Below are 23,224 nucleotides of genomic sequence, written 5' to 3' on the forward strand. Positions count from 1 at the left end.
GTTTGCTAACTCTTTTTTGAAGAACGCAGGTGCAGAGCTGGTGTAGGTGTGTATAGTGGTTGTAAGCATCAGGCTCCCTTGGTGCACATCTAAACCACATCCTTTATCAGCTGTGTGACCTTCAAGACCTTACTCACATCTTTGTGCCTCAGTTTCCACTTCTATTAAATGGTAATAATAATGACTAAATGAGATTTGACTTGTAAAGAGCTTAGAACAGTGCATGCGTGGTACGTATTCAATAAATGTTTGTAGTAGTATCAAGCTTATCATTATTGTATATGGTTATATTATTGCATAGAATTTCCCTGGAAGGATGCATTAAAAAAGTAGCAGAATATACTTCTAGGAGGGGAGACTAGGGGTTGGGGCAGGAAATTCACTTACTTTTCAATCTCTATATGCTGTTTTAGGTGTTGATTACTTTTTTTTACCACGTGCATGTAGTACTTCTCAAAAACTGTTTTTAATGTTTAAAAAAATTACATTTATGTTTTATACATTTATACTTGACTATAAGTGCTTAATTATTTCTAAGATTTCTTTTAATAAGTTTAGATGAGGTCAAGAAGCGTAATGTCGTGGAATTTCTACGTGATTGTTCTTGTCTTAAAATAGTCCTGATACTTCAAAAAGAATGCAGCGAACTGATTTGCAGAGCTTATTTTCAGGTGTAAAATTAGAAGTTGGCCTCTCAGAATAGAATCTTTGCGTAGAGTTTTGGAGTTTTAGATTTGTTTGATTTCCCAAATTCCATGTATTCAAGTATGAACAATGGTAACATTATTTTCTAATCAGGCAGGTTCTTAAACATTTTTAGTTACAAGATTAAGAGCTCTTGATAAGAAATAGTTTTGTAAATGTAACGATAGATTAAATTCAGATTAAATTCTAGAATTTCTTCACAAAACTCTCATGCTTGTAAAACTTATTCTTAGAAAGGTCTGACCCCAAGTGCTCAACAGCTCATGAGTTACCAGTGCAAGGTTAAGGCTGGGACGTTTTCAACATGACAAAGTTAAAATGTCAGTGTATCTGTGGTTGAATTTCAGAATCTTTTATAAAAATGAGCTTGATAATCAGTAACTTGTCTATTTTGTGATGATTTTTCTATTAATTTTAAATATATAATGATTAAATATGTTTTAATTTTTAGCTTTTTGCACTGACTCCTCCTCTCTCAGACTAAGTACTCTCCACCTTGTCAAGAATCACATGGCTGTTCACTATAATAAAATCCTTTCAGCCAAAGGTAAAAACGTACAAATGTGAACTTTCTGTACCCAATTTAAACCTTCAGCTTCACTTCTAATTAGAGTAAATCTGTAGCAAAAATGAATATATATAAATGGACTTGGGTTTGTTGTAATGAGTGAGATTTTAGCTATTGACTCTATATACATAGCAAATTAAGAATGCCGTTTTTGTTAACTGTATTTGAAATTGTATAATGCCTATGTTACTTCATTTTACCTGTGTTATCCCTAGTATTATTTTGTGGTTAGATATAGATTTTAATCTGATAAAAGTTTATAATCTGCTTTTTTGTTTTCAAATCTCCTGAAGTTTCACAAAGAGGATGCTAACTACTATTTTTGCCAGCTTTATTGAGATATATCTTATACAATGAAATGTACTTATTTTAATTTTATAGTTCAGTATTTTGAAGAATATATACATTTGTATAACCACCACCACAATCATGCTATAAATCAAGGGTCAGCGAACTTCAACTTGAGGCCAAATCCTCCTGTCACCTATTTTTGTATAGCTTGTGAACTAAGAATGGTATTTATATTTTTAAATGTTTGGAAAAAATCAAAGGAATGATATTTTGTAACATGTGAAAGTCAGATGAAAATCAAATTTCATTTTCCATAAATAAACATAATTACGCTTTTTCACTAAAAGGCAGAGTTAACTGGTTGTGACAGAGGCCATATGAAGCTGCAAAGCCTGACACATTTACTAGATGGCCCTTTACAGGAAAAGTTTGCTGATCCCTGATACAGAACGTTACGTCACCCTAGAAAGTTCTCCCTAGTCCTTGGCAGTCAGTCTCTTCTCCCCGACTGCTGCTAACCACTGATCTGCTATAACAATAGTTTTGCCTAGAAAGAATTCTAGAAAGAATTTCTATTCATTGAAGCATGAGATATTTATTATTTGGGGTCTGGCTTCTTTCAATTAGCTAATGATTTTGAGGCTAATCTGTGTTGTGTGTGTATCAGTGTTTCTGAATATATCACTATTTGTTCATCATTTCACTAGTTGGTGGACATTTGGATTGTTTAGACTCACTTTTCGCTGTTAGGAATAAAGCTGCTATAAATATACAGTCTTTGAACATATATTTCCATTTCACTCAGATAAATTTGTTTACTAGGAATGGAATGGTGAGGTATAAGGTAAGTGTACGTTTTAACTTTATAAGAAACTGCCAAACTGTTTCCAGAGTGACTACCATCTTGCATATCCATCACTTCCATGTCCTCATCAACACTTCCTCTTGGCAATCCTTTTTTAGCTATTCTAGTGGATGTGTAACAGTGTTTCACAAGGGTTTAGTTTATATTTCCCTAATGCCTAATAATGTTGAGCAACTTTTCTTGTGCTTATTTGCCATTTGGATATCTTCTTTGGTGAAATATCTGTTCAGATCTTTTGCCCACTTTTTACAATGGGTTTTTTGCCTTCTTAGCATTAAGTTGTGAGAATTCTTTATGTATTAAATGCGTCTCCTATGTCAGTCAGTTGTTCTACAAATAACGTTATAATCTTACACAACCATAGTGCAATTATTAAAACCAGGAAATTAATATTAATACAATACTGTTAACTACAGATCTTCTTTGAATTTTACCAGTTTTTCACTAATTTTAAAACCTTTTATTTTCTCATTTAAAGAGCTAAAGCTTTTAAATTTTAGTTCATATTTCATGAAGTTTCTCTTTTAAATGATTGAAAAATCTATAGAAAAATAGTATTTTGTGACATGTGAAATCAAATTCAGCTTTTCAATTTTTAATAGTTTATGCTTTTCATATTCGGTTTAAGAAATCTTTGCCTAATCTTAGGTCACTAAGACTTTCTTATGTGTTTTCTTCGAGAAGTATAGGTTTAGCTCCCACATTTAAGTTTGTGCTCCATTTTGAGTTAGTTTTTGTATATGATATGATACAAGGCTCTGTTGTTTTCCTCTGGATATCCACATATTCCCAGTACCATTTGTTAAAGAGATTGTCCTTTCTCTATTGAATTGCCTTGGCACTTTTTGAAAGACAATTGACCATATACGTGGGTCTGTTTCTGGACTTACTCTTTGCTTCTGTTGTCTGTCTTTATTACAGTATTGCACTGTCTTAATTACTATAGCTTTATAGTAAGTCTTGAAGTCAGACCATGTAGGTCCTCCAATTTTGCTCTTTTTTTTCAAGCTTGTTTTGCGACTCCAATTACCAGTAGGTTAAGTGCATGATACAGGTAGGTTAGGGCAGTGATACTCTGTGTATTTATTTTCCAGTCTTTCTTTAGTCTGTTTCATTTTGCATAGTTTTAACTTATATTGCTGTGTTTTCAAGTTCACTAGTATTTCCTTCTGCAGTATCTAATGAGCTGTTAATCCCAGCCAGTGTATTTTTTTATCAAGGATATTAAATTTTTCCTCTCTAGAAGTACCAAAAAAATCAAAACAAGGAACTGCAAGTTCTGGGACTTTTTGTGATTTCCACATTTGATATTTATTGTCATTTATAAGTATTACAAATATTATTAAACAACTGATTTTTCTCTTTCAGCTATTGTAGACTGCTCAGTTCCATTAAGCATGAGTACCAGCATCAAATGTAAGTAATTTTTGACATTGCCTTTTTCAAAAAAATTGTAATAAACTACATATAGCATAAAATCTACCATCTCAACCGTTTTTAAGTCTACAGTTCAGTGGCATTAAGCACATTCATGTTAAGGGACAACCATCACTACTATCCATTTCTAGAACTCTCTTCATCTTGCAAAACTGAAACTCCATACCCATTAAACAATAACTCCCCGTTTCTCCCTTGCAACCACCATTCTATTTTGTATCTCTGAATTTGACTATTCTAGGTACCTCATGTAAGTGGAATCAAAGAGTGTTTTTCCTTATGTGACTGGCTTATTTCACTTAGCATAGTGTCCTCAAGGTTCATTCATGTGGTAATATATGTCAGATTCTCCATCCTTTTTAAGGCTATATAATCCATATTTTGTTTATACATTCGTAAGTCAGTGGACACTTGAGTTGTTTCCACCTTTTGGCTATTGCAAATAATCCTTCTATGAATATGAGTGTACAAATATCTCTGAGACGCTGCTTTCAATTCTTTTGGGTATATACCAAAAGTGGAATTGCTGGATCATATGGTAATTCTATTTTTAATTTTTTAAGAAACAACCATACTGTTTTCTCTGGCAGCTGCATTGTTTTACCTTCCTACCAACAAGTCTGGAGTTCAGGAGAGAGTTCCAGAGTGGAGATAAAAATTCAGGAGTTGACAACATATAGGTTGTATTTAAAGAATTGCTCCTATTTTTTGGTTTTAGAATTTAGACTTAGCTATTGCTTATTTATTCCATGGTATTTTCTTCTCTCAATCAGTTGAAGCTGGAGTTTTTCTTTTTTTGCCGTGTAAATGAAGAAAATTGTGATAGTGACTAGAAGAATTGCGAATATTGTAATCACCAAACTAAAGTGTAATTAATAATTCTTATTACTTCTTGTGTTATAGAGCTGATGTTCATTATAATCAGTATAACTAACTTAGAAACAGGTTTTATAGACACATTAAAAAGAAATAAATCTCTGGGTGTGAGACTTCTCTGTTTTTATAAGATACACTCTTCGTCATAGCAAACTACTGACGTGATAATGTCAATCTTCATAGTGTCTAAACTAGAATATCTCTACGTAGTTTATTGAATTGTTTAAATTATTCCATGTTCTAATGCATTAGAAAGGCTTTACTTTTTATAGCCGTTTTATTGACAAATAAGTTACATACCATAAAATTCACTGATTTTTACTAAGTTTACAAAATTGTGCAGCCGTCACCACAAACCAATTTTAGAATACTTCCATCTCCCCCGAAATATCCCTTGTACCCATTTGCAGCTGCTCTCTGTTCCCACCTCTAGCATCAAGAAACCACTAATCTACTTTCTTTTTCTATAGATTTGCCTTTTCTGGATATTTCATCTAAATGGAAGCATTTATGTGGTTTTGTGTATTAGGCTTTTCATTTAGCATAATGTTTTTGAAATTCATCTATGTCGTGGCCTGTATCAGTGCTTCATTCCTTTTAATTGTTGAATATGAGTCCATTATGTGCACAGTACCATATTTTATCCGTTCATCAATTGATCAACATTTGTATTGTTTCTGTTTTTTGGCTATTTTGCAATGCTGCTATGAACAACAATGTACAAGTTTTTTGTGTAGATATATGTTTTCATTTCTCTTGTATATACCTGAGAATGGAATTGATAGGTCATATGGAAAATTATATTTAACTTTTTAAGAAACTGCCAAACTGTTTTCCAAAGTGGCAGTACCATTTTACGTTCCTACCTCCAATGTATTAGGATTTCAGTTATTCCATATTCTTGCTAACACTTGTTATTGACTCTCTTTTGATTATAACCATTCTAGTGCGTGTGAAGTGGTATGTCATTGTGGTTTTAATTTGCATTTCACTCATGATTAATGATGTAGAGCATTTTTTTCATATGCTTATTGACCATTTGTATATCTTTGGTAAAAATCTATTTAAATCTCTTGCCTGTTTTTAAGTTGGGTTATTTGTCTTGTTATTATTGAGCTGTGTATTATTTATATATTTTGGATACAAGTATTTATTAGATATTTGATTTGCAAATATTTTTCCCCCATCTGTGGCTTCCCTTTTTAAAAAGCATAAAAGTTTTTCATTTTGATTGTCTAATTTATCTTTCTTTTTGCTTGTGCTTTTGCTTTTGTATCTAAGAAATCTTTGCCTAACCCAAAGTCCTGTAGATTTACTCCCATGTTTTCTTCTAAGAGTTTTATAGTTTAAACTCTTACATTCAGGTCTGTGATCCAGTTAGAGTAGATTTTTGTGTATGCTGTGAGGAGGCTTTACTTAAATGAATACGTTGGACGGATTTGGTAATACTGGGGTTTTTATTAGTGACAGTATCTGAGGACTGTACTTTGTCATATTTTTTACTTGCTTATTTTACCTGTGAATAAGACAATAGATCTGACTGAGAAAGTTCTATTTAATTCACTCCACAAACATTATCATCCACTAAAGTTTAGTTAACACATTCATTAAGCAAGTATTTGAGGATAGAATAAGCTGAAAGTAATGTTTCAGTCTACATTTTAAATGATAAATACATTTACTTTAGCAGACTTACAACTTTTCTGAATAATTATAGTTGAAATTCTAAATATATATAAATTACCGTTGTTTTTTATACTTGTAGAAATTTTTATAAATTCTGAATTAGATCAGGGTGATTTCAAACTTGAAATTGTCTTGTCCGTTAAGTTGGGATAGAGTCCAATAAAAAATATGTTAAATTTTTAATTTTATATGAAAATACAAATCATTTTACTTGCGGTTAACCTTCTGTTGAACTCTGAAATTTGACTTATTTTCATTTTGCCATTGTCTTTATGCAATAAGACTATGATAATGACTCAGTACCTGAGTTAAAGCACACTACAGCGTGAAACCACTTTTTTTATTTTCCAATGAATAGCAGTTAAGAGAAATACAAATCAGTTATCGTGAGTGAAAATAATGTTTTAAAATGTAATGTCATTTTTTTTAAAGTCATATAACACTTAGATTTTCATAGCCCCTGATGGTATTAACAATAATATTTCATTTAGGGGAGAGACTGTGGACTAATTCGAACTCTGCGTTTGCTGATTACAGAGTGACAAACATGGCCAAGCATTTCTAACCTTCATATCTCTATGAATATCTGTGAGGAATTGCTTTCCTGAGCCCTTAGCTTGGCCAGTTTGTCATAGCTTGTTTGTGCTCTTTACATAGTTAATCCATTTAAAGTTTCTATCAATTAGATATTTGTTATCTTAGCTTCTCTTTATACAGAAAAGTATATGGATTTTTATTTACATATCAGTAGGGTAAACATTTTTAGCATAAGGAAAAAAATGTGCCATTTATTAGTCTCACAAGACTAAAAAATTAATTTTTCTATTTTGTTTTATATTTCAAAAGATTTGTTTTCCCCCCTCAGATGCAGACCAGCAACGAAGAGAAAAACTCAAAAAGGAATTAGCACGATGTGAAAGGGGGTTGAAATTAACTAAAACTGCAATGCGTGCCAATTCTAAAAATAATTCTAAGTCGTTAAACACTCTACAAAAGGTAAGATAGAATTTTTACCTTTTAAAAGCAAATGTTTGTAAGGTACTTAATTAGTGGTGCAAGCTGAATTTTTGGTAACATGTTTACTATAGGTCAGAGTCAGTAAACTTTTCCTGTAAAGAGCCCAATATTAAATATTTTAGGCTTTTCAGGCCACACAGTCTCTGTCACAACTGTTGTGCCATTGGAAAGCAGCCAGAGACAATACAAATGAATGAGTGCAGCTGTGTTCCAGTAAAACTTTATTAACAAAGAAAGACAGCGGGCCAGATTTGACCTGCATCCTATAATTTACTGACCCCTGCTATAGGTTTTCTGTGACATCCTTTAACATCTGGTTAAGGAACTTCTCTTCTATTTCTAGTTTGCTAAGATTTTTTTCTTTTCTCCTGAATGCATGTTAATGTCATCAAATGCTTTTTATACATTTTTGAAATGATGGTGTAATTTTTCTTTTTCATCTGTTAATGTAGTGAATTGCAATAGAGTTCCTAATGTTAAACCAATTTTGCATCCCTAGTATGAACACAACTTTGTCATTCTGCATTTCCTTTTTATGCATTGCTGGATATAGTTGCTAGGATTTGTTTAGGATTTTAGTATCTGCCATTATTGGTATTGACCTATCATTTCCCTTTTTTCTTTTTTTTTAAACCCAGGATCCTAAATTATTAGTTTAAAATGAGAAGGTGATCAGACTAACAGACTGGTAGATAATGTTTGCTTAAACAGTACAGCATCTTCTTATAATCAGTCACACTGTGTTGTCATAATCAGTATGTTGCTTGATGAGTGTAAAATCAAAAGAGAAAATTATATAACCTTACCAAAGCCGCCAGCTAAAATTCCTAGAAGTCTCCTTCACCTTGACTCGGTGTTGCTGACTAGGTGGATGGGACAGTTTCTGCAGGTTTTCAGGATACTCCTGGGTAGGGATGGTGAAAAAAGTTCTCTGTTAGTTTCCTCCCTTTTAAATTTTAGCTTCCTCTTTTTCTATCTTCTAGAATAGTTCATGTAAGTTTGGAATTATTCGTTCCTTGAATTTGATGGAACTCAACATCAAAATTATCTGGGCCTAGAGTTTTCTTTGTGAGAAGATTCTTAACTACTGATTCAATTTTTGAAATCATTATAAAACCATTTTTATAAATTGTGTATATGTAGAAAGTTATCCATTTCATGTAAATTTTCAAATTTTTGGCATAGACTTGTTCATAAGTCTCTCAATCTCTCCTGAATATTTTTTTTTTTAAAGATTTTATTTTTTCCTTTTTCTCCCCAAAGCCCCCTGGTACATAGTTGTATATTCTTCGTTGTGGGTCCTTTTAGTTGTGGCATGTGGGACGCTGCCTCAGCATGGTTTGACGAGCAGTGCCATGTCCGCGCCCAGGATTCGAACCAATGAAACACTGGGCCACCTGCAGCGGAGCACACGAACTTAACCACTCGGCCACGGGGCCAGCCCCTCTCCTGAATATTTTTTTTAAAGATTTATTTTTCCTTTTTCTCCCCAAAGCCCCCCAGTACATAGCTGTGTGTTTTTAGTTGTGGGTCCTTCTAGTTGTGGCATGTGAGACACCGCCTCAGCATGGCCTGACAAGCACTGCTGCCATGTCTGTGCCCAGGATCTGAACCAGTGAAACCCCGGGCTGCCAAAGTGGAGTGTGGGAACTTAACCACTCAGCGGTGCTGGCCCCACTCCTGAATAGGTTTTTTATTTCCCCCTTTTATTCCTAAAGTTGTTTACTTGTGCCTTTATTCTTCTTTTCTTTTTTATTCTCACCAGAGATTTGTTACTTTTATTAGTCTTTTTAAAGGGCATATTTTTTACTTTGTTAATCCTCTGTATTACATTTTGTTTTCCATTTCATTAATGTCCACTCTTATCTTTATTTTCCTCTTGTGGCTTTCTTTGGCTTTATTTTTCTGTACTTTTCCTGCTTTTGTTTAGCTCATTTTCAGCCTCTGTTCTTTCATAGTATGAGCATTTTTAAGGCTATACATTTTCCTCCAAGTGCTGCTTTAGCTGCGTCCACAAGTTTTGATATGTGGTATTTTTATTATAGTTCAATTCAAAGTATTTTACAGTTTCTATTATAGTTTCTTCTTTAACCCAGGAGTCATTTAGAAGTGTTTCTTGATCTCTTTTTTTTTTTTCCTTAGTTTTCTCTTTGTTACAGATTTCTAGCCTAACTGTATTGTGATCAGGGAACATCTCTCTGTATGATACCCATTCCTTGAAATTTGTTAAGACTTATTTTATGGCCCAGTAGGCAGACATTTTTTAATTAATTTAGTTTGTTTATTTATTTTTCTGATGAGGAAGATTGGCCCTGAGCTAACGTCTGTTGCCAATCTTCCTCTTTTTGCTTGAGGAAGATTGTCACTGAGCTAACATCTGCGCCAGTCTTCCTCTATTTTGTATGGTGCCACAGCTTGGTTTGATCAGCGGTGTGTAGGTCCATGCCTAGGATCTGAACTCGCAAATCCCAGGCCCCTGAAGCAGAGTGTGAACTTAACCACTACGCCACTTGGTCGGCCCCCAGACAATTTTTTTTAAATGCGCTATGTCATTATGTGTTTGAAAAGAAAATATATTCTATAGTTGTTGTATGGAGTATTTGATATACACTATATTCATTAGATTCAACTTCATATCTTTTAGATGTTAGACTCTTCTTTACCCTTATTGATTCTTTTTGTCTGATTAATCTATCATTTATTGAGAGAGATCTTTCACATGATTATGTACTTAGCTATCCTAGTGGTATTGTCAATTTTTGTTTTATATATTTTGAGTCTATGTTATTCCATATGTACAGATTTAGAGAGATATTTTCTTGGTCACTGTGCTTTGAACTTCTTTACCTTAATGCTTTTTGTATTCAAGTTTTTTCTGATAGTGATGTAGTTAAATCAGGTTTCTTTTGATAGTATTCCCTTTGTATATCTTTTCCATTTTTTTTAAAGATTTTATTTTATTTTATTTTTTTCCTTTTTCTCCCCAAAGCCCCCCAGTACGTAGTTGTATATTCTTAGTTGTGGGTCCTTCTAGTTGTGGCATGTGGGAATGCCGCCTCAGCGTGGCTCGATGAACGGTGCCATGTCTGCGCCCAGGATTCGAACTGACGAAACACTGGGCCACCTGCAGCAGAGCACACGAACTTAACCACTCGGCCACGGGGCCAGCTCCAACTTTTCCATTTTTTTAATCCTGCTGTTTTGGGTAGGTCCTAAAATTTTAAGTGGGTCAGATTATTCACTCTGATAATCTTTGTCTTTTAAGTGAAGCACTTAATATGTTATTTCTGCCTTCTTCTTTTGTACTTTCTATTTGACCCACTGTAGTAGGCAGAATTCTAAAATGTCATCCCCCGACAATGACCCGCACCCTTAAAGAATCCCTCGTCTTTGAGTGTATGCAGGACCTGTAACCTGCTTCTAATCAATAGAATAGGGCAAAGGTGATGGGATGTCTCTTCCACGATTGTTACGTGGCAAATAAGAAGGGAATTTCCCCCTGTCGATAAGGTTTTTGTTCCTTGAGAGAGAGAGAAAATGGATCTGGGAGGAATTTCTGCAGTGGCTGCTCTTGCCCTCCCCCAACCACCCCAACAGAACAGGGGAAAGAGGAAGCTTTCTCAGGATTCTCTCTGCTCTTCCCTGTGAGTTCCTCTTGGGATTCCTAGAGGAAAATCCTGCAAAAAGGTACAAACTCCCCAAGTCTCAGAGGTTTCACACTCTCATGCTAGTCTACACTCGGTGCTTAGCAGTTAGCTAAAAACTCCTAGAGTGATCTTACCATGTTGTGTGGCATTCAGCAGCATCTGTCTCATAAGCAAATGCGCAGGTCCTCTTTCTCCCTTCAGGTGCCTGTCTCTCTCCAGATTTCAGGTTAGTTGTTTGCTCTATGACCTTAGTTCTCTCCTTAGTTCAAGAAAAATCATTAATTTGCAGTTTTTCCATCTTTTTTCTTGTTGTAATGGTGAGAGCTATGCTCTTTCCATCTCTCCCTGTCTCTCAGCTGAAACTGGGAGTCTGTTTTATTTCTGTGTGGGGTGTTTTCTTTTTTTAAACTTTGAAATTTTGAGATTTTAGCATCTGCAGAAATACAGTAATATAATGAACCCACATGTTCCTGTCCCCCAGGTGCAACAATGATCACTTCACAGCCAGACTCATTTCACCTATATCCTCACTCACTACCCCTATCCCAGATTATTTTGATGCAAATCCTGGATATCATATAATTTCATCCATAAATATTTATCTAGAAGACCACAATACCATTGTTATGCCTTAAAAATTAATAATTCTTTAATATCATCAAATATCCAGTGTTTGGATTTCTCCATTGTCTCATAATTTTTGTTTACTTTGTTAGGATTGGGATCTAAATAATTTCAGCTGATAAATTTCTTTTAGTCTATAGCTTCTCCTTCCCTCGCCTTTTTATCTCACTATAGTTTATGTATCAGAAAAAAATGAGTCATTTGTCTTGGCTTAAGGTTTTTGTGGACTGTCTGGGTAATGCAAATTTAGGCTGCAAGCTTGTGTGCGGGCAGCATGTGTTTTCAGATTCTCAAAGGGCAAAGTTCCTTTTCCACTCAATTCCAGCATTCAAGATGGCCAAGTTTCCTTGCAAGTCACCTAGTAGAGGTATAGCCATTGAGAAGATCCCAGGTTCATGAGCATGGTCTCCTGGACTGTCCAGATTGATCCCTGAGCTTTGATTTCTGTCCCCTAGCACCCAAGATGTGGTAAAAACTATTCCCTGTTGGTGAAAGCCAGTTTCACTGCTCTGCTTACTAGGTACCAAAGTGTCATATTTTTGATTCCAGCTCTTCTCATTGCACGTGAAGGTGTGATATATCAGTAGGCAGAGGGAAAGACAAAGGGGATTTCTGCCATAATAATAAATTTGGATTTTTTTTTCCTTGAGAAATGTGAGGAAGCCCTAGACCAGTTTTTCTCTGGGAAGTTATGTCATCATACTGACACTTTACAAAGACTGCACTGGCAGGGGAGGAGGACAGAATAATTATAAGACAGTTGCAGTAATCTGGGAAAGAAGTGATTAAGACCTGATCTAAGACAGCAGAAAGAACACAAAGACTACATTTAGAGATATTTAGAAAACAGAATCCCCAGGACTTGATGACTGATTCAGACGAGAAGAACAAGAAGCAATAGCTAAGAGGTTCCCGAGTTTTTTGTTCCATTGACGTACAACTGATGAACACTTTTCTGATTTTAGACTTTACAGTGATCTGCTATTCACATTTTGGTGAATTTACCAGTGTGTTACACATTTTCTGTGAAAATTTTATTCATCCAGCTTTCTGATATTCACAACTAAAGGAAAAAAATAATCTCAAAAAAACATATTGGTACAATTGATTTCATACTGTGTTCTACTGGTTTCCAAGGAAGGAGCAAGTAGAATATAAGGTAGAGGTTATGAGACATAAAAATACAGAAAAGTTTCATGCCTTTAGTCAGTTCAAAAGCAACTTTTCCAGCCCATTGCAGACAGATGAGAGTATACTTCTGCCTTTAAAGACTTTCTTTGGTGTTTCATTTTGTTATAAGAATTTTCCTACAGGTAATCTGATGCCTTACGCTTTTCTGCCTGCTCTGATCTCAGTTTGTGCTGTTCTTCTAAGTATAAATAATTCCTGTGATTATTATTTAATGGCCCTATAGGATTTTTCAGATGGTTCTTAGAAATTTCTTCCAAGGAGCCAAACTCTTCTGGTATATAAGCTGCAGTGTGAGTTTAGTTTGGGAGCACTTTTTAAAACTGTCTTGAACTCATTAACCAAACTACCCTAGTGACTCAAAATTTAATGTTAAAATACTTACTTTGAGTAATTTTACCTTGTATTTGGGATAGAGTTAGAAAGCACTTGGAGAGGAAATAGGTGACTTGATCTATTTTAGGCTGTAATCACACTGTCAAGTTATCTGCAGCTTCCTCGCTTAGATCAATCAGTACTGAGGTTAGCTGTCTTGTTCTCTACAGGAAAAGAGTTAAGATCAACTTAAGATTCCTGATGCTGTAAAAAATCTAAAATTGTATAATTCCCTAGTGAGTCTTTAAAATAGTTAATATGATATAATAATGAAGAGCGTACGCTCAGCCTGGATTCACATCTCTGAGGCCCTGCACCTCAGCTGCTTCATCTATAAAGTGGAGGTAGTAACTGTACCACCACAATGTGAGGATTAAGTGAGTTGTCCCTGTGAATGAATCAGAACAGTACCTTGCACATGGTAAACACTTGATACATATTAGTAGCGGTGAGTATTCCTCTTTATTCTGTCCAATGGCAAAAACAGTACCTTGCACACAGGAAGTGCCCAGCTTTCCCCTGTTCAGCTTGTTCATCTTCCTCTTGTTTTTCTCCTCATGAGCTTGTAGGGCAGATATAAGTGCCGAAATCCTAGCCATTTTCATCTCATCTTCTGTACTTTCCGTTAACTTCCCCTCTACCTAAAAGTGCCTCAGTTTCGTAAAGGATACACAGGTGTCCAGAAAGTATAGGCAAGGCTTCTTGGGCATCTAATCTGTAAGAGAATGAAGCATTATCTCTGGTTTTAGACTTTATGGATGCCTTGTAGAAATAGCTCTTCCAAAGTTAAACCAAAAAGAAATGGAGCAGTTTTGACAAAATGCCTTCCCTTTCAAAGCTTTCTCCATTCGTGAGGAGAAGTTGAGAAACATAGGAAATTTTTATGGAATAAGTATTTCTTAATTATATTTAAAATATCAGTTATTTAAATCGGGGCTCCATACATTGTGAGAAGTTCCTTTTCCTTTCTTCAAAGCCTTGAAGTCACAGAGGAGCTGGTGGCACTGAAGTCTGACATAATGACAAGACGGGAAAGGGAGGATGCTGCCACCAGCAGTGCTTGAGAAGGCGTTTGGTGCTCACGATTGGTTTGGAAACTTTCAAATAAAACTGAGATCTACCAGTAGATCTCAAAACACTAGTTCAAGACACCAAATATAAATACATGTTATTAATCATTTTTTAATTTCAGAAAGGAAAATGATTGCTATTACTTAAATTTAGAATTATATTTTTGTATATTAATAATTCAAAAACTTGAGTAGAACTTTATACACAGTGCTAACATGTTAGGAACATTGAAGTTAATTTCATTTTTTTGAGGCAGCCATTTTTTACTGTATAATCTGGAGATCCCCAATTACATGAATTTGTAAATGTAACTGATGACTATCAAACCAAATGTTCTTAGCCTTCAGGGGAACCACATGATGAGGATGGTGTGTTACTCAAAGAAGTGAATGGATTTCCGTCCTTTACAAGGTCACGAGTAACTTCTTCAGAGAGACTACACCTAAGTGCACCTAAATCCAGTAAAGTGCTCACAAACAGTCCTGAGAAGAACTCCAGTTCCTCCCAGTCCAGCATGGATTACACCACCTCTGGGCCCAGGAAACCATGCTCCGGAACCGTGTATGGCAGAAGGCCCAGGAGCACAGTCCCAAATTCCTACCGGTTTGAGCTAGTTATTTCAAAAGCACCTAGTGGGGACCTTTTGGATAAACATTCTGAACTCTTTTCTAACAGACATTTGCCATTCACTCCACGCACTTTAAAAACAGAAGCGAAATCTTTCCTGTCACAGTATCGATATTACACACCAGCCAAAAGAAAAAAGGATTTAACAGATCAACGGATACAAGCTGAAACCCAGGCTGGATTAATAAGCAGGTATGGCACCTTAACAGCCAATAGTAAATTCTTCAGGATGTTGTAGAAATTAAATAATATTCTTTATTTTATATCATTTACCTTATGTGCCAGACTTAAGGTCTGGTAGTGCCCTTTTGGTTAGAATGAGATTAATGTGACTTTTCATTTTGCATGTATCACTAGAACCCTCAGTGTAATGGTTGAAAAAATAGCTATTAAGCTTGTCAAGCTGCGTATAAACATGAAATGTTGCTTACCTTGATTTATTGTTTCAAACATGGTACTAGAATTTGTGTAGGTTTCTAAATATTATACTCAGAGAATCTTTAAAATATGTCATCAAACAGCATTTGTGTAAATGTGTCTATTGATTCACGTTAAAAATGGCAAAACGGGGGCCAGCCCCATGGCTGAGTGGTTAAGTTCGTGCTCCACGTCAGCGGCCCGGGGTTTGCTGGATCCGATCCCACCGCTCATCAGGCCATGCTGAGGCCTAGAAGGCCCTACAGCTAGGACACAGGACTGTGTACTGGGGCTTTGGTGGGAGGAGGAGGGAAAGAGGGAGATCAACAGCAGATGGTAGCTCGAGACCAGTCTTCCTCACAAAAAACCCGAAAAATGCTGCTTAGAAAAGTAAAAGGCAAAACAATGGGTTATAGAGGGGGAAAAAACTGTTTATCTAACTACCCCTGTGCTGCGTTCCCTGCAAATATTTGACCCCAGTCTTGTATAGCAATAGCTCCCCAGGAATAATTTAGACAGTTGAGATAATTTCTGGAAATTAAGTATAATTTGCCTCAGTAATGTTTTCATGTATAATGGTGCCTAACCCATAATGAATATTCAGTAAAAGTTTGCCAAATGGTTGAAGAAACAAACAAATCTTGTAAAAGTATTGTGTTAGCTGGTTTGTGATTGTTTTTCCTAGTGTTATATAAGCAAATATTTATCTGGTACTAGGTTTTAGTTATTTTAGAAAGTAAAAAACATTTTCAGACTAGTATTGTTTTCTCTGGGTATAGAGAACAGGTAGAGTCACATCAGATGAGTCTGTGTACATTGAATCAGAGAATTCAGGACTGAATCTATGCTAGAACTTGTCAAGTGAGAGAGAAATGAAACAGGTCTACCATACGCTTTTCTGATTATATTTATGATAGCTTTTGAAGATAGTAATTTCCATTTCCCTAGTCCCATTCTGTCCAGCTGAAATCTAGCTGCTATTCAAAAAAAGGAAAAAGAAGAATATAATTCAAACCATATCTATTTCCTGATTATCTAATTAGAAATTATGCATTTAATAAGAATAAGTCAGTTTCATCTCTTATGTTTTTTATTTTTTCCTAGACAATAGATCTCAGTATCATAGTATTTATATTTCGAAGGCTTAACAATCATTTCTTTTAAAATATTACAGCTTTAAACCTGATTTTGAGACAGTCGAGACTAAGAACTTCAAAGATTCAGAGGTAATGAAAATGAGATCTCTTTGTGTTCCACATTGGAATTACAGCTGCTTTACCTTCATAGAATATGTATAGCTGTTTGGACTGTGAAGAATAACCTCTTGGTGACACTTCTTGCATATGATTGATATAGCCAGTATACAGAAGGTCTCCCTGTATACAAGTGGTTGTAGCTCTCTGTGAATGGCCGGAAGGATCCTGACCAATCTGGGAGATCATTTGTTTTTAGCATCTTTTCTGGATGGTAGGTGGGCTGGCTGGATAGATGGGGGTAGATGAATAAAATACCTTAAATGTTGCTTTCCAAGAAGACTTGGATCACTAAATGAGCCAGAAAAGTTGTTTTAGTGTTTATGCCTGTATGTTTTTTAACGAATTGCCACTGCTTACATTATTTGAAATTATATATTTTATTAGAATAGATGGGTATCATTCTCATGTTTGCTTTTACTTTTTTCTAGACCATAAAGCTCTTTTTCACAGTGTTTATATTTTGAATGCTTAGCAATCTTTCTTTTGAAATATTACAGCTTTAAGTCTGATTTTGAGATTAACTGATTATTTTTATTTTAGGGGTATTAATGATACTCTTGTGTTGTAATTTAAATTTATTGTTTATATAAAGCTTTATCTATTAAAATATCAAACACAGATTCAGGGATAGAAGAATAAAATCTAATCCACACTCAACTTCCCTCTTCCCTTCTGAAAATGGGTAGAGGAATGTAGGTTTCTGTCTCTGCCATTAATAACTGTTTGACATAAGGCCCTGCCACTTAAGCGCCCAAGGACAAATCGCTTATCCTCTGAGAGCTGAATTTCCACATCTAGAAAACCTGTACTTAATGTGCAGGATTATTGGAAGGAATAAATGATGTAGTTAAAGTGCCTAGCCTGACAAGGCCTCAATAAGTGATGGCTACAGCCAGCTTCAGATTTAAGAAGAGAGTTAGCTCTGTAGATAACTAGATAAACTAAAGCAGAATAAGTCCACTTTTATGGCATTGTGTTCCAAATGTTTATCCATAACCCTGTAAGAAAGTAGTCTGTCCCATGTTCCACCATCAGCACCGCCAGCCGTCTACTTGAGGAAGCTAATAGGGGCCTTATATGAGCAGACCCACATTTTAACAGCACTTTTAAAAGTGTGAAGCACTTTATATAAATGAGCATTGTGCAGATTAACTCTAATAATACAAGTAAATGCCTGGTACATTATGTGGCCCATAGTAACGATTCTATGCCATTGTTTTTGTCACTATTGTTCATACTGCCAGAGCTGCCACTGCTTCTACATGTTTGTTATGTTGGCATTTGAAACAGATGGTCGGTTTGAGTTTCTGAATAATAGGATATTTTTTCTTAAATTTACTTAAAACTTGCAAATTTGCTTCATTTTCTCTTATATATTTATTGGTGGTGTTTCTTAATGTCATTTAAAATATCCCTCATTAAAATATAAGAAATCAGAAGTTGTTTTATCTTACTTTAAGTAAATTTAAGAAAAAGGTCCTGATTGGATGGATAAATGTATTCTAAGACATTCCTTGTCCTAAGACTGTAAGTCACTTTTTACAGAGATATCACTGAATATCTCTTATCTTGACTTTTTTTTTAATTTGCTGTTTTGTTTTATTTCTGCTCTCATAGTGTATTTTTGAAGCAAAATAAAAACTTACTTTCCTCATTGCAGCTCCAGGCATCTAGTTGTATGACAGTTGGTACCCAAGGAAAAATAAGCCCTTTACCTGTAGAAGTGCCTGGCTCCCCGTGGGACAAGGTTAAAGATGGTGCTCGTCAGTGTTCTTCCTCAAGGTAAACAGCTCACAGGAGAAATCACGTCAGCTGTCTTTATCTAACTGCTTTCCCAAATAGAAGACACACAGTATTTGCAACATAAGTACTATTTAATTCCATGTGCTCTCTTCTATTTTCGTGTTCTACAATTCAGTGGCAGTATTAGTTTTCCTAAGGAAATTTTACAAAGTGAGTATTCTGTCAAAGTTTAAATGAATTCATTTTGCTAATTCATGAATGAAGGAAAAAGAGACACTGGCTTATTATTTGCCGTCAGCATTCATATGAAAAAAGGATTTTCCCCAAGACAAATCCTCTAGCAGTGATGCTAACCAGTTTACCTGGCACAGATAGTACTGAAGAACCTGAGTCTTGGAGGGTTCATCCTTTGTGATTTTAAATAGTCACCATATGCGAATACTTTAACTATCCATGCCGTGCAGAGGCGCTGTTTTTAAAAACTACTCGTTGTGTTTAGTAATTATGGAATACTGCACCTAAATAAAAATAATAGGTTAGCAGTTAATATAGAACCTAAAAAATGCCTTGGATGGTTTCAGCTGTCAAGTGCATTTCCAGTGTCAGAGATTGGATCTGAGATGAAGGAGGTGGGAGAAAAACGGGACCAGAGATTTAAAAGAGGGCAGGATGAGGCAGCACATCGTGGACCAGAGGGCAGGCACCCGCGCTCCCTCAGGGCCCTGCGCCTCCCTCAGGCCTTTCCCAGGGAGCTCTCACCTGGCAAGGCTGCATGGTTCATTGCGAACCTCTCGGTCTTGAAATTCATGATGCTTCAGTACTCGTGACTTAAGATTTATAAGCCAGTCTACAACCAATACACAGAATGACCTAAAGAAAGAAATATTATCTTTTCTAGTAGTTTCTATCTAAAAGAAGTAAAGTAAAATATTATAATTGAATATACCTGAATAAAAAGCTGGGAATCAACTAACGACATAACTGAATCCTGACACAATTTATCATAATGACCAGCTTAAAAATTTTTTCCATAGGGAAATATGTGTTTCCAGGTTATATTGAGATGTTAACCTTAGTCAAATTGGTAGGTTATACCAGGTAAGTGCCATAGTACAGTTTTAAAAAGGATTGTGAATTTATAATTAGAAGATTAGTTAAAAAATCTATCTTTGCTACTTAACTAACACATGACCTTGGCAATGTGCTTATTAGCCTTTCTTCCCCTTGGGGAACTCATTGCTAAGTGGGAAAAACCATAGCTACCCAGTCCACCTGACAGGCTTGTTCTGAAGATTAAATTAGGTCGTGGTGGGAAAGTGCTTTAGAAGTTCTGAAGCATATTATTTCTAATATATAGGATTATTGAACACTTACTATATGCCAACCATTGTTTGTTCAAATATTTTAGTTTTCTCTTTCCAGGGCAGGATGTCAGTATTCCCTGCAGCCTCCCTTTGGGAGAAAAATCCGCTCTAAGATCTTTTTGGCCTCTTCATTTTGCTTAGTGGAAATAAAGAATTAAGAAGTGCCATGCAGAGGGGCTCAGACCTTTGCTGCTGGACGTGGTCAGGAGCCAAAGGACACTTAAAATGCTCCTGGGGAACACGTGCCCCCAGTGGATCACATTTGGCTGCCCTCTTGCCCTTGGTTGCTCTCTGTTTTTTGTTTTGTTTAATTCCTGCTTATTTTTTACTGCTGGATGAATGTTGCAGACATCTGTGAAATTTTACTCTATTTGGGAATATTTTCTCATTGTAATATTTATCCTTGCATAATTTGAGAAGGTAGACAATATGTTTGTTTTATAATTTCCCCTTAATAATGCGAGATAGAAGTACATTTGTAATAGTGGAGATAGATATTTCTAAGTAGGCACTCCTGTTTCCTATAGTTTTCAGACTAAGCAAGCAATAATTTTTATGCTCTATATTACTTTGCCTTCACAGTGAAGAAGAACTATTGTATCTGAGTTTCATTGAAGATATAACAGATGAAATTTTGAAACTTGGTTTATTTTCAAACAGGTTAGATATTTTAAATTGTATATGGTGGTTGAACAGTACATTAAATACTCTTAATTTGGTCTTATTTTTTAAAGGTATTTCCACATATTAGGAAATGAAAAATTATATTGCTTTCTTGGGGGACCATATGCTTATAGTTGATAGCAAATTGTAAAGAATGTTTAATTCATTTTAAAGCAAGTTCACAGTTTGGGGGAGTTTTTAGAAAAGAACACAGATTTTATTCATTTAAATCTTTTTATATCTGTTAAATATAGACACAGCTTGGTGGTTGCCAGAGGTGGGGTGGGGGGGTGAAATGGGTGAAGGGAATCAACTTCTAGTTGTAAAATATACAAGTCATGGGAATGTAATGTACAGCATGGTGACTGTAGTTAATAATAGTGTAGTGTGTATTTGAAAGTTGCTGAGAGAGTAGATCTTAAGAGTTCTCATCACACGCAAAAGAAATTCTGTAACCATGTATGGTGACACAGGTTAACTAGATTTGTGGTGGTGATTATTTCACAATATGTACAAATATCTAATCATTATGTAGTACACCTGAGACTAATATAATGTATGTTAGTTATACCTCAATTAAAAAAAGCAAAAAAGCCTATCACAAAAAAAAGGAAAAAGAAATAAATGGTATCCATATTTGAAAGAAAGAAGTAAAACTGTCTTTATTCACACATAACACTATCAATCCACGTAAAAATCCCATGAAGTCTACAAAAAACAATTGAGAAGACTATTAGTTATAAGACTAGTAAATTTTTGCTTATTTTCAAAGATCCATCATCTCATTTTACTCTTTCGAATTGTCATGAGAATCAGAAGCAAGCATTTTTTGTTACATTATATTCCAAAATGTTATATTTTGTTACATTCTAGTACACACTGTTACTAGTAAAGTGAAGATAAATTAAAAGCTAGGTTTGCATATTGTAAGTGAAATGGAAAGTTTGCACAACCAGATAAGGTATTTCATATCTTACAGAAACTGTGGGGTCCTGAATCAAGTTGAACATTTGTCTAAAATTCGTTAAGCACTAAGCTCCACTTTGTTACGTATCATAGGCCCCCATCGTGTGCACTACTCGCTTTCCCTGTCATCATAATGTCCAGTGCAGACATTTCTAATGAGTGATTTCTATTCCTATGTGAAGCTTTTTCTTTTTAATTAAAGCAGTTTCTTTATTGGTACAAAAAGATATACCAGAAAGACCCTAAGTTTTTTCACAGTAATTCTATTTACCTGTTTCATTTTAAAAAGGTGGTTTAAAATGTTTGCATAATGGTTTAGAGTTTCAGACTTGCAAGATGAACACGTTGCCTTGCTGCGTTTCACAACAGTGTGAATATACTTAACACTGCTGACCTGCACTTAAAAATGGTTAAGATGGTAAATTGTATGTTTTTTAACACAACAAAAGTATTGATTCCAACTGTAATCAAAAAATATAGCAAAGATTAAAAGCAAAAAAAGAAAAAAAGTTTGCATAAAACGTGTATTTATGCTAAAAAACTTAAATTTTTCTCTTAGATTGTAAGGCTGTTTGTTGCAGCATTTTTTACAATAGCAGCAAAAAATGGAACCGGCCTCCATGGTGAATAGCAAAGGTTTGGTTGAATAGATTGTAGAATATTTCCAAAAGTCCGTTCTGTTCAGAGATTTACACTAATGTTGTAGGAGTGAATTTATTGCATCAGAAAGATGTTCAAAATATATAATTGGTAAGAAAAAACAAAACGGGGACCCAAAGAGTATGTATTGTTTAATCCTAGTTTTGGTAAAGAAGTATTTATGCATAGAAAAATGGCTAGGAGTGAAATAGTCCAAAACATCAACCCTAGTTGTAAAATGTAGAACATGGATTTCTTGGGCTTTTTAAAAATTGCCAAATAATTCAGAACTACTAAATCCAAAGTTGGCTTATAACTTCATTAATAATAACAAATGGTAACAAATGAGTTGTTTTTCAAGAAACTTACTGATATGTGCATGTGATGGCGAGACGAGCATGGTGTCGTTGAGAGAATAAATTCTCCGGAGCAAGATACATCTAGGTTAAATTTTCTTAATCGCTTGTGACCTTAGGGAGGGAAATCACCATTCTAGAGACATTGCTTTTTCATCTTTAGACTGTTTTTGAAAATACTTTTCTCTCCCATTATTGGTCATGATTAGAGGTATAATGATTATTATGTGTCTGTCACAAATGTCTAGCACTTAGAGGTGCTTAATAAGTGATAACGTTTAGGTTATGTGGATTTACCATCAGTGGAATTTTTTCAAGTATAATTTGGGAAGCATTGTAAAATAACTCTTTATCAGAGCATTTTCTTCAAGGTTAGGATTTTGGGGGTGGTGTGTATGTGAAATAGAAGAGGGAGAGGTTTTGGTGTTTGTGTGTGTGTGTGTGAGAAAAGAAAGAGAAAGCTTTTTGGGATGTGTGGGGGCGATTTTTGGACCTCATTTAGAATATTTTATTCACAGAAATGTAAGTAGCATGCAATCTTCCAGAAACATTGGCATCCCTTATATGACTTAAACGAGCACACAGTAGAAGCCATACTAGCTTCATCAGTGGAGAACTTAAACAGGGAAGGGTTAGTGTTTAGCTTTGGAGAGAAAAGAGTAATCTGAAAAATATTTCCCAACCTTAAGTAGTTTAGTTATTGCATGGTTGTTTTATGTTTTGTTGATTTTCTGATTTTGAGACATTAATATTTTTGTTTATCGTTCGTAGGTTTTTAGAACGACTGTTTGAGCGACATATAAAACAAAATAAACATCATTTGGAGGAGGTTTGTCTTTCTTT

General features: G+C 35.0%; 1 protein-coding gene across 3 annotated transcripts in view; it reads left to right on the forward strand.

Annotated features, from left to right (window-relative positions):
• The window catches only part of SPATA7 (spermatogenesis associated 7), a 32,213-nt gene that overhangs the window by 7,842 nt on the left and 1,147 nt on the right, over window positions 1-23,224 (forward strand). Inside the window, exons 1-9 of one of the 3 annotated variants that reach the window (XM_046647673.1) lie at window positions 1,157-1,252; window positions 2,370-2,408; window positions 3,798-3,845; window positions 7,294-7,424; window positions 14,691-15,169; window positions 16,569-16,620; window positions 18,311-18,432; window positions 20,340-20,417; window positions 23,153-23,210. In XM_046647673.1, coding sequence (XP_046503629.1) covers window positions 3,827-3,845; window positions 7,294-7,424; window positions 14,691-15,169; window positions 16,569-16,620; window positions 18,311-18,432; window positions 20,340-20,417; window positions 23,153-23,210 — 939 coding nt within the window. In that variant the 5' untranslated portion in view covers window positions 1,157-1,252; window positions 2,370-2,408; window positions 3,798-3,826. Of the gene's footprint in view, window positions 1-1,156; window positions 1,253-2,369; window positions 2,409-3,797; window positions 3,846-7,293; window positions 7,425-14,690; window positions 15,170-16,568; window positions 16,621-18,310; window positions 18,433-20,339; window positions 20,418-23,152; window positions 23,211-23,224 lie in introns of those variants that run through there. The other 2 variants (XM_046647671.1, XM_046647672.1) reach the window with 2 other exon arrangements.

The sequence above is a fragment of the Equus quagga genome, chromosome 20, assembly GCF_021613505.1.
Source record: "Equus quagga isolate Etosha38 chromosome 20, UCLA_HA_Equagga_1.0, whole genome shotgun sequence".
Lineage (NCBI taxonomy): Eukaryota > Metazoa > Chordata > Mammalia > Perissodactyla > Equidae > Equus > Equus quagga.